The 16,135-nt window shown below is 40.5% G+C and overlaps 1 protein-coding gene across 10 annotated transcripts in view; it reads right to left on the bottom strand.

Annotated features, from left to right (window-relative positions):
- Window positions 1-8,425: 8,425 nt before the first annotated feature.
- The window catches only part of MTA1 (metastasis associated 1), a 239,907-nt gene continuing 232,197 nt past the window's right edge, over window positions 8,426-16,135 (bottom strand). For 7 of the 10 annotated variants that reach the window (XM_072629652.1, XM_072629656.1, XM_072629655.1 and 4 more), the window contains 3 exons: window positions 13,120-13,151; window positions 11,183-11,334; window positions 8,426-10,330 (listed from right to left, as the gene is read on the bottom strand). In XM_072629652.1, the coding sequence (XP_072485753.1) occupies window positions 10,183-10,330; window positions 11,183-11,334; window positions 13,120-13,151 (332 nt within the window). In that variant the 3' untranslated portion in view covers window positions 8,426-10,182. The remainder of the gene's footprint in view (window positions 10,331-11,182; window positions 11,335-13,119; window positions 13,152-16,135) is intronic. The other 3 variants (XM_072629661.1, XM_072629660.1, XM_072629657.1) reach the window with 1 other exon arrangement.

Raw genomic sequence — 16,135 nt, forward strand, 5'->3', positions numbered from 1 at the left:
ATGAGCTTTGAATGCCAAACAGGATTTTATATGTGAACCTGGAGGTGACAGCAAGTCACTGAAGTTTATTGAGTACAGGGTCAGGTGCTTTAGAAAGATCATTTGACAGCTGAGTATAGAATATGCTAGAATAAGGAGAGACTAGCCAGCTAGTTATGACAATAGTTCAGATAAGAGGTGATGAGAGCCTACATCAGGGTAGTGGCAGTCAGAAAAGAGGGGCATATCTGAGAGATGTTTATGAAGGTAAAATCAACAGACTTTGGCAACAGACTGGATGGTGAGTTAGGAGTTGAAAATGACTAGGTTTCAAACCTCAGTGACTGAGAACACTGTTATGTTAGGTTGTAATGAAGGAAATTAGGAAGGGAAGATTTTTGTCCAATAAGCAGTTGGAATTATGAGATTGGAGATCAGGGGAGGATAGGACTGGATAAATAGAACTAAAAATCATTTGAATAGAGATCTTAGTTGAATTCATGGGAACTGTTTGATCACCAAGGGAAATAGTATAGAGGAAGAAGTTTATTGAGCTTTGCCCTTCCTTCTCCCCCAGGTTAGTATGATCTGGAAGATCCAGCAAAGGAACTAAGGAGTAGTCAGAAAGGCAGGAGAAAGCAATGTCATGAAAATCTCAAGATAAATTATCAAGGAGGAATGATTAACAATGTCAAAGGCAACTGAGAAGTAGAAGAGAATGAATGAGAAAAAGTCATTAGATATGGCAGTTGAGAGATCATTTGTGAGAACAGTTTAGATTGAAAGATGAAGTTAGACCAAACTGCAATTTAAGAAGAAAGTTAGAGGAAAGGAAGTTCTTAAGAAGTTTAGCCACATGGATTGATATAGTTTGAGGGGAGATATGGGCATATTTGTGGGCAAATAGGAAAGAAGCCAGACAGATGATGAGAGACTGAATAAATGAATGGAAATGATGGAGGCAGCAACCTGTTGGAGAAGATGAAATAGGAAAAATACTTTTCCCTTAATAGTAGATACTTTCTGGTGTGAGTATGCTTGTGAGTCACTATGAAGATATGACTCACACTTTCAATATCTCCTTCCAGAGATAGAAAATGAATATAGTCAAGTTCCAAAAATTTGCTTATATTCTCCAAATATGCAACATGAGTTGGTAATGTTTCTCTTAGTAGACATATGGCATACGTTTCACTCTTCTTGCTAAAATCTGAAGCCATCTTCAGTCAGTAAAATATTTCTCTTACCAGGTCTAGGGTCTTTTCTTGATGCATATGTCCATTGTATTACATAATGATGTGAAGCATCATATCTGTTGGATAGTATGCTTTGGGTGGTCAACAATGAGAGAGTCAATAAGCATTTATTAAACACTTACTATGTGTTAGACACTGTTTTATGTACTAGTAATACAAATCCAAAGAGAAAGACAGTCCCTGTCTTCAGAGAACACATAAAAAGAATCTGAAAAGGGTTGGGGAGGGGATAGGTGAATTTCACAGCTGGAGTGAGCTTCTAGGATGAAGAGGTTTTCAGGGCATGACAGAGAATGTCTGGAGCGCAGCCAAGAGAGGAATGAATGGACAGCTGGGTAGCATCAGCTGTTTCTTGGTTCCACGTGTGGAATCAGTCACTGTCCAATATAGCACTCCATTGCACAGCTTCAACTTCTGCCATTGCTCCAACAGTAAGTTGCCTTCAGCTGTTAGGAACTTAAGATGTGATGGATCATTATGATGTTTTTGGCTTCTGTTACTTGTCTTATTCCTTCATCAACCGTCTGTTCTTGCTGTCAGTCATCCAAAAACTACTGTGGTAAGGAAAACTGGTTCAATCAAGGTTCATGCATTTAGCATGCTCTCTGGTGAAAGTGTCAAGTTCTCAGTCATACTTATACCCTGATATAACTGCTCTTTAAACCTTATCACAGCCCTAATGTTCTATGGCATTCTGAACAAAGCATCTACATCTACATTAGCCTTACCAGACCTACAGCGTGTGCTAAAATAATTGGCCACTGTTGCCACCCCACTCTGTCAAGCAGCATCCAACCTTGCACTTGTCAAGATATGTCAATAGATTATTATCAATATACCTTTGGAGTTTTGTTCCTTATATACAATCTTGGAACTTTTCAGTGATGGCCCAATTCAAAGCCAAAAATTCAAACTTATGTGGACAGTGTAGCAAGACTCATTATCAGAACAGAGGGTGTAAAGCAAAAGCTGGTACAGTCAACACTTTACCATCATTACTTTCATGGCCCCACTTCCCACCCAGTCTCCAAAGGGGAATGTGAGAGGAGCACATTCCAGCTGAAGTGCACCCTGTGCCCAACTCAGCCCTTTCTAGGAACGGTTCTGCCTAGAAGGACTAGAGAAGGACACAATCCACTTGCATGATGACTCAGAAAGGTGCTAGCTCTGGCCTCAGGCTCCTAGGTGATGATAGGTGGAGATAGCAGAATGCTCTGGGCCTGTTTCTATTCCAAATGCAGGATGCATTACACTGATAGTTGTGATCAAACAGAAAATTCAAGGCTTGGTGAGAAAGAAAAGCAAAGTGACAAGTGTGAGCATGGCCAGATACTTTATAACTTCTCAGAACTGTACAAAAAGGATGATAATACTTGTACTACTTAGAGGATTATTGAAGTCTTATTTAAATGTGAATTATTATTGTATTATGTTGAGCTAGCTTAGACTCAGAGAGGCGTCAGATCCCACCTTGAAGGGCCCCTCTGTATCTCCTAACTACAAACAGGGACGACCATTTTGTTGAAAACTTGTACAGTGTCAAAGGGCCTACTGCCAGAGAGCTTTTCATGTTTTGTTCTAGAAAGACAAAAATAGGCTATGCTCAGCTTCCCCCCGCTCTCCCTCCCCCAATCACATCTCTGGAGCTGGAAAAGAGCTGAGGGTATACAGTCTGACTCTTAACTAAGTAGGAATCCCAACAATGGTGTGCCAAAAAATAATCATCTATCTCCTGTTTGAAGGCAGCTAAGGAACTCATTACTCTTTAAGGCAGCCCTTTCTATTTTTGGATTTTCCTCACCATAAAGGAAACTTTTTTCCATAAAATTTAAAATCTACCTCTTTTGATTTCCTTCTCATTGTTCCTAGTTCTGCCCTCAGACTAAGCAAAACAAAGATTATTCTGTCTTTCTGTCGTTCATGTGAAAGCCCTAAAAATAGTGGAAGACAGATTTCATGTACTCTCTTCTTATGGTTTCCAGCTACACATTTCAAGTTCCTTCATGTGATTCTTATATGATTCATTCCTAGTCCCTTCACTATCCTGGTAAACTCTACCAGACTGTAGCTTCTTCATTGTCCTTCCTAAAAGATGGTTCTCAAAATTGCACACAATGATCTAGATTTGATCTAACAAGAGTAGAGTACAATGGAACTATTGTTTCCTGATCGTGAGTATTATGCTTCTATCAGAGTCTAGGATCCCCAGTTTTTGTAGTAATGATTTTAGTATGTTGAGGTTTGTCTGGAAGTGTAATTTCACTGATGTAGAGAACTTCTGGTGAGGAAACTGCCTGAACCAATACAGGTTGATACTTGATCTGTAACTTGGGGACAATGAGAGGTTAAATTATTTGACCAGGGTCAAGTATGCCAGAAGTGGGACTTGAATTCAGGTTTTCCTGACTCAGGCTGCTTCTCATATTTATATAGAACACATAGTTACACATTGGAGGTAGCTAAGTCACAATATTGAGTGTTGGACTTGGGGGTCAAGAAGACCTGAATTCAAATCCTGCCCTACTTAGCAGTTGTGTGACTGAGCAAGTCATTTGTCTCTTGCCTCATTTCCTTATTTGTAAAATGAGGACAACGGCCCCCTACCTTGCAGGGTTTCTACGAGGATCAAATGAGTATATACGTAAAGCATTGGCAAGCCTTAAAGCACCACATAAATATTAGTTATTGTTATTCTGGCTGACAATGTATTTTCCAACCACATCCTTCATGTGATTCTTGTATGATTAGATGCTGCTGCTGATCTGGGTAGTGAAAGTATTATCTCTTTTCAGATAAGGAAATAAGCTGTGAGAGACTAAAGAGTTCTATCTCAGGGTTTGAGTTAGTGTCAGGCAGGATTCAAATCCAAGTTTTCTAGTGTTCTTTCTCCTATGTAAATGTTATTTTTATTACTTAAACTGTGGTTCAGAGTCTATTTGCATGGGAATCTCCTTATTGGTGGAGAATATTTAGTGCTCCACATTTGTATGAAATGGTAAGATGACACACATTTCCAGACTCTCTTTAGGTCCCTAAAGGGAGAAAGACTGGGAAGAAGCAGATATGTAGAGGTGCCAGAACCTAAATCAAGTCCCTAATTCTAGCTTACTAGAAACTTTGGGGAATTTCCCCTTGGGTGGGATATGATACTATTTTCATTGAGCTGAATCTCAACCTGAGACTTTGCTCCAAGTAGGAGAGCTCATACGTTGTTTGTTTGTTTTTTTGCATATTATCATCTATAAACCTTCTGAGTTCTGTTTGCCATCAGTTTGGATAAATGAGTTTATTTGCTGTGTTCATTGCAGAACTGGCATTTGTAGGGAATTTGTCAAGCTTTGGATAACACAGGTTGAAGGCATTCCTCCATTAAAGGATAGAAATAAGGAGCTCAAAAAAATTTTCTCCTAGACTAATAATATTCAGTGGGGAAGGGTAAGCCCAGTATCTTTTCTCTGAGAACAGAATAACCAGCTTTTGGCCCCAACTTCCTGCTTCCCCTCCTGGTAAGAATCTCTCTTAGAGAAGGGTGAGTGGAGGAGACTCCAGAGATGCCTATTTCTACTTCCCTGTGAGCCACACTCTAGGCAGACCCATGTGGACAAAAATAATCTACATGACCAACACAAAACACCCTCCCCCCACCTCCTTATAATTACACACTACAGTTGACTCATCGGACTTAACAGTATATTAAAATCTTGCTGTTTTTTTTTCCCCTCTGTCTATAGACCGAGAAATGTCTATAGACATTTCTATCAGGAATGCTGATGGAGGGGGAGGGGTAGTAGGGATTAGAACAATGAGAAGAGTTATGTTTCCAGATTAAGACAGACCAAGAAAGATGCAGTAAAGTTGATATATCTGCCCTAGGACGGCCTCTCGTTCCTCCACTTGACTCTGGAAATAGCTAGACCTGTCTACCCCTCATCTTCCAAAGCACCTGATGAGTAGGTGATGTTTCATACCCAGACCTCAATCTGGATAAGTTTGAGAAGTGCTAAAGAGCACTTCCCAAAGTGATTGAAATCTGAGCAACTTAACTTCTGCTGGGGGAGTAAAATAATAACCAAGACACAAAGTGGGCTGATTTAGGGTTGAAAGTTTAAGTTGTTCATGTGTGGGAAAGAACATGTGAACTACAGATGGGGAGGCTGTGAATGCCAATAAAAAGGGAAGAGTATAAATCTATAAATTAATTAGAAGCAGCTTTTGAATCAAAGAAATCAAATACAGGGGATTCCAGCACAGCAAATTAGTAATTGCTAAACAAGATAGGGAACATAATTCCTCCTCCTCTTTCTCTCGGTGTTCCTTGACCAAAGTTCTTGCACTAGTAGGAATCTTTCTGATTTTGAAATAAATATTTCAGTCCCACACCAGTTCTAAAGAATAGCATACACAGGTTTTAGGGAGGGAGACCTTCAAGTGCTCCCAAATTTCACATGATTCTGGCCAAGATCTAATCAAATTTGGAGGTTTAAAATCCCATGGCCCTAAGACCACAACAGTCTTTCTAGAACAGGGGTTTTCTTGATGATAGGTGGATGATGATGTGTTTATCCCACCCAGTGCATGATATAAAGAAGCACCAGGACTTGTTTTTTTCCCAGGGAGATTAGAGTTTTCCAGAAAGCTGAAGGAGGGGGGAGAAAGGGAGTGAGAATAAGAAATCGCTTAACCTCTCAGGTACCATTTCTGTATGCTTCTATGATCTATGAAACCTCTAGGAGGGCTAGGGTGTGGCCAGGCCATTTAGTTCATAATCCAACCAGGCCTGGTTTTTCCTTTCTCTTATCTTTACTGAGTTTAGCATTGCTTAGACATCTGCAGGAGCTTAGTTTTGGGTTCTGAACACAGAGTCACTTTTTTCTTTTCCTAGTGGGACTTACAGTGTAGTCCCCCACCTAGGGAAAATTACTAGGGTCCACTAGCATTGGACTTTATATTCATGTTTAAAAGTCAACTAGCAGGTCCTCAGCCTCGCTTAACTGCTTTTACTTGTGTTCCACAAACTTCCATGATGTGCATCTTTCCTGAATTGCCCTGGGTTTCCAAAGCTGCTTTCTCATAAAATCTCAGAGACAGAAGGTACTTTTAAAGATACACTTCAACCACCCTTTCAACAGATTATGGACAAGTTCAGAGAGGGGAAGGGATTTATCCAAAATCACACATTTAGTTACATCCTAAACTAGACTCTGGGTCTCCTACAAAAAGTCCAGTATCCTTTAATGCACGACAGAAGCTGCCAACTGAGTATCTTCAAAGATGCATAACTTATTACTTCATGAAGAAGCCCATTCCATTTTGATAGCCATTCAGAATTTTACTCTCTCAATTCTCTATTCCCTCCCCAAATGATTCCCTTCTGTATAACAGTCCTACAACATTGGTAAGACAGTGATGTTACTCCAAGTCTTCTCTTCTCTAGGCTGAATATTCTCTATGCCTTCATAACCTCATATAGCCTGATGATACTAGGCCTCTGGACTTGCTCTAACTTGTCAAAGGTGAAGTTGGTGCCACCTAGTGGCTTCTGGGCAAAGCTGTGAAACCTTTCCAAGTCTGAGTAGCTAGAGCCTACCTATATTCATAGAACCCACATAATGCCAGGGCAGCAACACAAGAATAGCCAGTAAGGATCAACTATACATCTAGTCTGGCAAGGGGTCTAAAGCCAATGGTCTACTGTAATAGCTGAGGGCATCCTGGCAGGCAGACAGAAAATGAGTACAAAGGATGGGGGAAAAGCCAACAGGTACCAAGGATTTGTAGTGATGGGTCCACCTCAGAGAAAGGCTACTTGGTTTCCTTATGGATCTCACAAGGTAGGCAAGGACAGAATTGGGGAATCACTGGGAGTAACTTTAGTCTGGGACCTGTATATTAATCTACATGGGCAGATGGTACGCATCCCTCACTGAAGACCCAAGGACAGACTGCCACTGTAATAGCAAAGGATCACCACACCAAGTTTCTTGCTTTTATTTACTTTCCTCCAATCCATTCTCCACCCAAGAGGCATACCCCACTCTACAAAGACCCTCCCCAATTACCCCCTGGAGCTAGAAGATGAATGGTTCCTAGATGCTTTCCAAGGGTAACCTATCAGGGAGGATGCCAAGAGAACTGACTCCTGCACTAGGTAAAAGCCCTTAATGAAACCTCATATATAGCAATCTAAGAACTATTTGGTGAATTGAATTAAGAAGTTGGACTAGGTGATGAGATCTCTTCCAGCTCTAAGGTTCTAGAAGTCATATAACTCATGCCTTTCTCTTTTCAAATACACTTTTACTGTTATCACATCATATGTGAATTTTGGAAGATATCCCTATTTCTAACTTCTCTACATGAGCAATTTTCTTCTTCCTTCCCCATCCCACTCTTTCTTCATCATATATTCTTGTCTTTTGGAGGCTGTGCTGTATGCTCCTAGATGTGTCTGGTAGTACATATGGAGAACAGGTAAGCTGGATGGGGCTGAGAAACAGAACTTTTCTTATGAAATGCTAATACTTGGGATACAGCCTGAATCCTTAACTCTAGCATTATCAATAACATGATCTAAGCAAACAAACTTGCTTGTAGCACCTGACCTCCTATCCTGGATTGGGAGTGATAGGAGGAGGGGAGAGTCAGCACATTCCTTTTTTCTTTCTTTTTAGTTAGGAATTCCAAATTATTTTCCTTTTTTTTTTTTTTGCCAAATTAATAACAATTCAGATAGCACTATAATGTTTACAAGATGTTTTTCTCATAACCATTTACCAGCATGAGAGGTTAAATTACTTGTTCAAGGTCTCACAGTACAGAAGTAGCAGAACTGGGGACTTGAACCCAGGTTCTCTTACTCTAGAATCAATCTTCATGCTGCCTTCATTTACAATACACCATTTCCACTGTGGAAATGGCTATGTACCATTCCTTTGTTCCCACATGCTAGAGATCACTCACTTATCCTTCTCTTGTCATGTCAAGTTATTTGGACAATGTCTATACTATTATGGGCTCAATACTGATAAACACCATGGAACTTTTCCCAAATTTAGATTACAAATATGTCAAGTGAGTCAGATCCTGGCACCCCACTCCCTGACCTCCCCACACCATTAACAAGACAAGAAACTTACTTCCTTTCTTCCTTCTCTCTGTACCTTAAAACTGTCAAACAGAGACAACAACTGTTTCACAAAAGCTCCATTAGTGGATTTATTTGCACTGTAAGGAAGGGAACGGAAATGTCTTGTCTTTTGCCGCAGGATTTCCACGTGCCTGACGTAGCCAGCGGACAACAAACCTTATCACCTGGAGTGGGTTCAAAACACAGCGGTCCCCTGGCCTGTCACATGGCCACACAGTAGGCAGGAATGATTTAGGGCTTTATTCCATGCGTTGTCTGTCAGAGGCAAGGGCATGTACAAGTCAACACACGTTGCAAATGAAAGTTTACATCTGTTCAAACACAGTAGAGATTTCTTTTGTTCAGAAATGCCCCACATGGAGGAGACATAAGAGAAAAACCAGGCAGGCCTTCAAATACAGAACAAGGCCGGAAGATATGAAAACCTGAAACACAAACAGGTTCTGGTAAAAAGACACGACTTTGGGAGACAAGCTGTGTTCAAATTAAAATCTAATTGAACATTAAATTCCCTCCAAAATGGAAACTGTTCAGCAATGTAGCTTAACAAGCCAAGGTCCTCTAACCTAAGGACATGGTATTCAAAATACTGATGCCAGTCAAGTCCAAAGTCCTATAAAGTTTGGGCTTGGGTGGTAGTGGTGTTGAAAGGGAGCTAGGGAAGTGGGGCTAAGTAATCTGATCTTTGCTGCTGCTCCTCTGTCCTTGGCTTGTGCTAGGACATCTCAGTGGTGATTAGAGGCAAGAGACAATATTAGTTACTCCTGGCACTAAGTCAGAGACCTAGGGCCTAGCCTCCCGGACCCTTCTGTAAGGAGAAGTAAACAATTGAGTATTGCTTCTCAGCATTGTCCACTATGAACCCAAAGAGGCCAAGAACATGTGCTATTGCCAAGATTCTTGGGTTTGCAACAAGTGTTCTGGGGGCCAAGGAGACAGGATAGTTTTGGTGTTAAAGAGATGAGAAAGGAATTTTTTGTTCTGTTTTGAATATAAAAATTATTGTAAAGACAAGGGACAGACCCAAGACAACTAGCTGAACTTGCTGCTGGCTTTTCTGATTCTAATATTCCAAATATAAGAGTTACAGGTCTCAAGTTCATCTACAAAAAAGGTAATAAAAATTAAACAAAATGGCACCTTCAACAGAACAGAACAAAATCTTACAACACAGCCTCATGGAAGCAGAGGCCCAACAGTGCTAGCTCCAAGAGAGACACAAAAGAAGATTCCAAGTCTTCACTCCACCCAAAACGTAAACAAAAAGCTAAACATGACTGTTCTGCATTCTCTGAATAAGTTAAACTTCAATTCTTCTCCAATGTGTCCACACAAGGAACAGGGTCCTCTGCCAGTGGAAAGGAAAGGCAGGAAGGGGAGGCTATCCAAAAATAAAAATAGAAGTAGGGAGAAAGAATAAGGAAGAGTGTACAAGCTAAAGGGAAAGGAAGAAGGGGGGGAATGGGAGAAAGGAGGGAAAGAGGGAGAGGAAAATGAGAGAGGGGAAAGAAGAAGGGAGAAGGCAGAAAGGTAAAAGGAAGAACGGCATAGGAGAGGGGGGGAGAGAAGAGAAAGGGGTATTAGAGATAAAGAATGAGAGTGCACAGGCAAAAGCAGTTTATGGTCACAGAAGTAATCAAGTTCCTTAAGAGGGTTACAATATGCAAATCAGCACTTTGCAAATTCTCCCCTCTTCAAGTGCCTCAGCAAGGCAGTGGAAAAAATGTCTTTTGGACAAATCCAGAAGAGTTCCAGAGGGTCAGTCGGGGTGGGAAGCTGGTCTGAAGGGCTCAAGGGCTGCTAGTCCTCAATGATGATGGGCTCCTCATTCACTGGCAGGGGCTGCTGCCTGAGCTGTAGGGACTGGCTTGGTCGAAGGATGATGGGCTTGTAAGGGCGACGGGCAGCTCGCTTTGTTTCAGAAGATGAAAGCAATTTTCGGATTTTCCTACAAATGCAGAACAAATAGTCACAATTTTTATTAAATATATCCTCCCACAAAAGAAAGGATGATTTTCAAGATGGGCCCTTAATCTACTCTGGTGCTTCCTGATTCAAACTATACTTTGAACCAATAAAACCTTTCAATTTTCTACCACAATGTTCAACCCTCTCTGCCTCAGTGCCCCAACTCAAACAGTAAAGACTTGAACCTGAAGGAGAAAGAGGGAATTTAGTGAGTAAGAAGAACAGGACAGTAGCTTTAAAAAATAATAACAGCAGCTCCCATTTGTATAATGCTTCAAGACTTACAAGATGTTTTCTTCACAACGATTCTGTGATAGAGAGAGAATGAGGGCACTGAGGGTTCAGAAAAGTAAAAGGTTAACAGCTAGTAAGTATGACAGCAAGGACGTGAATGAACACACTACTTTTAACTCTAAGACTATTGTTCTTTGCTGCCTCTCTGAAGAAAGAATCTTTGGTGGTCAAACTGATCTGTTTCAGATGGAATAGCAGCTTTTCAGTAAAAGCTGGTCTTAAAACCTTTTTGAAGTCTTGGAGGCCAAGATCTTTATTTTTAGATTTTTTATTTACTTCTCTAATCTATAGGGCACACATATTTCTACTACTCAGGGTCCCAGAGGAAAGGCCCAAGGTGAGAGGGAGGGAAGGAAAGAGGAAAAGGAAGAGGGGGCCAGGGTTTTTCTTTGGGCTATAAACTAGAGATCTTTGTATCTAAGGACTTCATTCAGCAGAAATGCAGGAAGGCCCATTTTTCCCCACAAGTATTTTCATTGATGATATGTTAATAGGTCACCTACTCCACTAATGGATCTGAAGGAAGCCCCTGTCCTACCTGGTTTCCTCTGTGGCCATGTAAAACACATCATCTGGAGCATCAATCCAGTTCATCCTCCTCCTTTTCACTGGAGGCAGGGATCCACCACGAATTAATCTGACTTTTGTTGGATAGGATTTTCCATTGAGCAGCAAGTTTCGACTTGGTCCCTAACAATACATAAAAGGTAATAACTATATGGCCAATGGCATATATAAGGAAGAAGAAAAGGAGTGACCATTCTTGACACAATTTTACCATATGGCTAAATGAAGTGCCTTAAACAAACAAGATTGACTTCAGAGGTTGAGGTCAGAGTAGGAAAGCATCACCTCAGAAGTTAAGGGAGAAATAAAGCATTCATAAGCCTCACTTCTTCATGCCATCCTTGTGAGAAAAGCTTCCCCACTTCACTCACATATGAAAGAAAGATTTTGTGTAGTTTCCAGTATCTCAGCATAATTCATAATTCTTCAAGATCTCCTACTTAGGCCTGACCAAAAGAAATCTGATATTGATCCTTATAATTTCAGGGAGGACTGGAATACTTTGAGAAGTGGTATGGAATATATACACTGAAGGCAGGAGAGACAGATGTACTCCCAAAGAACAAACTCTAAAATCTGCTGCCTCACAGCATCTTACTGTGCTTTATGTGGATGTTGCTGGCAATTCTAAGCTATACTTTCCCAGGACACTCTTCTTAGCAAATATTTACCAAACTGTCAAATTCTGATTCTTCAAGGAGATTCAATGAGATTTTTTTTATACAACTGGTCAAAAGAGAATGCTTTTTATCTCAGCAGCACAACTTAGTTGTGTTCACTTTAATCAAGCAAATAAAAGCACTTCTTCCCCCAGCCCCAGCAATGCCACAGATTTTCAGACTCTTAGAGAACAGTATTGAACTGGAAAACAGGGCTTAAAATACTGATAATTGAGGAGAAAATTTTTAAGTTGTATCATGCAAAGATAGCTTTTATTGTCCCTGATTTCTGACTAGATTCCTAAGCAATAGTCTGGGTTGGATAGTCAGCCCTGCCCTGTCTTGTATGGCTTGATCCACCCATGTTTGCTGTTTCCATGGCATGCTCTACACTGAATTCTGGTTGGCATCTCAAGAATGTTCCCCAAACCAAAGAAGCAGGAAAGCTCTTTCTTACTCTGCCAAGAATTAGGGTGTGGCTCCCTTTTAGCCAACAGCCAACAGATACAGAAATGTAGCCAGTCTCCTCTAGAAGCAGAGGTGGCAAAATGGTCTGTAATGAAGACTTCACAGCATCAATTCCCACTCAATTTTCACAATGTTTTTAGTTGTAGCACCTTATCAATGCCTGGCATCTAGCTCATGAGGCTCTGTTTGACTGTGAAATGATAACACAATAGAAAGAGGTAGGGAGAGATGGTAGTCAACTAGATCATTCTAAGTTGTCAGTCAAAGATCATGGAAAATCAGACCATGACGTAGTTGGAGGTCTGAGAAACTAATTTCCAGCCTCATGACCACACAGGCAAGTACCAAAACACAGTATTAACAGACAGAGCCAAGGCCAGACCAGCATCCCTGGTACTATTTCACAATGGCTCACATTAGCTATTTAGTTTTGTCCTCTTGTTCAATGAAGATCTAGTCTCAGCAGACACCTTCACACATCAATTAGACTCAAGCCTGCTTTGTATCCTAGCTCTTTAAATTCTTCCTCATGTTGTCCACAGGCTCACTATTAATAGCTACTTGTCTTATCATCCTCTTGCTATCCATGGAAACATAAACTGTTTCAGTCAAATGCCTTGAATAAATTCTGGAGAGTGATATCTTTATCTGCCTGAAACAGGCAGATAAACAGTAAAGTTCCCCATACCTCTCTAAGAGGAGACAATAAAGAGGTACGGATGACAAAGAAGGCTTTCAGAGAAGCTCTATCTAGACACAGGCAGAGTTTTCTCTCTCTTACCATTTGTCTGGTTGGTCCATGGTTAGCCAGTCCTAACAAACAGGAAAGAGAATAGAGCTTGTAAGACACCAAATTTCTTCCATGACAGAAATCATACAAAATTTTAAAAGATAGCAATGTTTTAAATTTGTGCTTCCTTCTAAACTAGTATTTTTGACTAGCAAACCCCTTCCATGGGGCACCATGAATTAAGGAATTCAACTTTACTATATGCTGGAGAGCCCATGTTTACCAAGGGAAAAACATCACTGTCTCTGAGACATACATTCTGAGTCTAGAGGATGTAGGAGTAACATACCTAAGGAAAAAAGAAAACTATTTCCAAGCCATAGCCAAATCCCTGAATGGTTGAGACAAGATGGACTGGAGGAAGAAGCAGCAATGCTATCCCAGTTGGAGGTGAACTTTGATCAAACCAGACTCTCACAACTTCTCTCCTCCATTAGGTAAGAGCCTGGCTCTTGGCTCACACAGAAGGTAAGGTCTGACCATCACACTGCCTTGCTTCCTAGAATCAATAGCTGCCTTTCTGTCCTGTCAGTTCCTTCCTTTCCACAGTGCACTTAACTTTACAGAGCACAATGAGGGGTTTACAGAGTAATAAAGCAACTATAAGTAAGAAAAGAAATAGAGAAAGCACAGAGTTCTTGAGGACTGGTCTACCCAGGCAAACTAGCCCTTAATAAAGCTTTACTAATCATCTTGAAATGTAAAGTTCTTGAAGGCATATGAGTCCCAGTTCACATTTGGGGAATTCTGAACTATAATATTTTTTGCCATGTTCACCGCAGTATTCAAGTATCAGCCACACATCCTATGGGCTACTGCTAACTCTTTTATTTGTGACTAGAGGCAGGCCCTCTAGTCAGTAGTGAACACAGGGCTGCCCAAGAGGCCCTGCTCAATGATAAACCTTTCTTCCTTTGCCATAAAAGAAGAAGGGAGATGAGAGGAAGCCAGGGTAAGCTATTATCTACGGTTCTGGCTCAGAACCCCTCTTTCCCAGAAACATATAGGCATAACCATTGGAAGTCAAGACCAAACAAAAGCAGTTGTTTCCCTGATTCGTGGTTCTTGCTTGCTCCAGAGGATACCCAGATCCCTTTCAGCTTCACCTGCTGACAGAAAGCAAAAGTGCCTAAGGAAATAATGACAATATTCTCCAGGCTGTCTGTATAGAAGAATAATAGGGCACCAAGAATCAGGAAGAAATTATCCAATCATATGTAACTGCTGTCTATTTATCACAGAACAAATCCTCTTAATAAAAGGATTTATTCTGTAAAAACTTGGACTCAGTCAAAAGGCCACACCCAAGGACCTAGAAAGTCACATGTGGCCTTGAGGCAGCAGGTTCCCCACCCTAGATAGACTAACCCAAACATTGGGAATTCCCTACTACATGGAATCCTTATGAATCCTGAACTTATTTGGGAAGAAATTCTAGCAATCTCCTGCTAAACACACACACACACCCAAAATCTTAAGAGTTAATATGTGTTATTTATCTATGTTCTGCAAAAGTTGTTGTAACTTTAAAATTTCCCTACAGCCATCCTCACCTATCCTACCTCACCCCTGAGCTTTCTTTGCATTCATCTTTGGATGGCTGGTTGTTCAATTCTACTTACTTCTTAGAGAACCTCACTTGTAGGTCAACAGCTTAAATCTCATGACAACAAATAGAGAACTTCCTAGTTCATTCGGCTAAGAAGTTCAAACTCTGCTCTGTTGTTCCCACTACTGACAATTCAGACCCTATATAGTATCATAGGGTTTTTTTCTCCTGCAGGCCCTGTATCTTCTGTCCCCAATATAAGTAGACTGCTAGGATTTAGCAACCTGCAGTTACAATCAATACTCACATGTGTGCTGATCCATACAATGAGTGTTAGTAATCTACTTCCCCAAACAAAGTCTTAGTTACCTTTACTCAACAGTCCAGCTCTACCATTTGTGCACTATCACACTAAGGATGACCTTAGGGCACAATCTCCCAAAACAAATGCCACTAGTGAGTTGTGAAAGACTAAAACATACACACACACACACACACACGCACGCACACACACTCCTGTGTACTAAACTAAGGGGTAATCTAAAATTCTAAGTATTTGTATGTCTACACAGTTTCCAAAGAGTCACCTGCCCATAATAATTTGAGTTGCATTTGTAACAATTTAGGGTTTTTAAGCAGGAAAAATGAATAGAAATAACGAAATACCCTTGGTGATGAGGCTGATGGTCAGTACCATCCAACATATCCCTCTTTTTTAGAAAAGTGTAAATAAATTACTTCAGGTTGCTTACTTTCTTTTCTTGGAAGCCATTCCCTTTAACGACACTAGGAAAAGATCACAGGTCACTGCAATATTGGAACCTGTCTTTCATCATTATCTGATGAGGCTACCCATGGTTGCATGCTGGTATCTACTCAGTATACTTTACAGTATAAGGAACTCTGGGGAACTAGCAAGGGGATAAGTAAGTGAAATAACAGTCAAATCTCTTTTGGAGGTTTTTAATAACTCTATTCTCCTATACAGGAAATGTTTTGGTTTTAGAACCAATGATGTTTTGAGAAATCCTTTTTCATTGTTTTGCTTGGTTTAGGGATTAAAAAAAAACAAATAATCCCAGATCTATGATTTCATAGAGGAACCACCTTCTATTGATGTAGGCCGGCACCTGCTCTGCAACTCAAAGTCTTAAAGGGAAGTCAGGGAATCCAAGTTTTCTTTACTCCAAGTCTCTATTATGCAACATGGACTTTCTATTCTCTCTTTAAAAAACAATCTATTCTTATTTTATCTAAAAAAAATCAGCAGTCACTGAAGAATTAAATAAAGAAAAAGTGAAGACTTCAATGTAAGACATGACGCTCACTGAATACCAGACACACAATCCCATCAGCATTGATCCCACTGCTGGGAAAAGAACATAGGAAACCGTCGATGTTGCAGTCTTTCCACTGGGCCTCACTTACCCAAAGACAGATTATAATGAACTAGCAGGT

This window comes from Notamacropus eugenii, chromosome 1 (assembly GCF_028372415.1).
Source record: "Notamacropus eugenii isolate mMacEug1 chromosome 1, mMacEug1.pri_v2, whole genome shotgun sequence".
Taxonomy (NCBI): Eukaryota; Metazoa; Chordata; class Mammalia; order Diprotodontia; family Macropodidae; genus Notamacropus; species Notamacropus eugenii.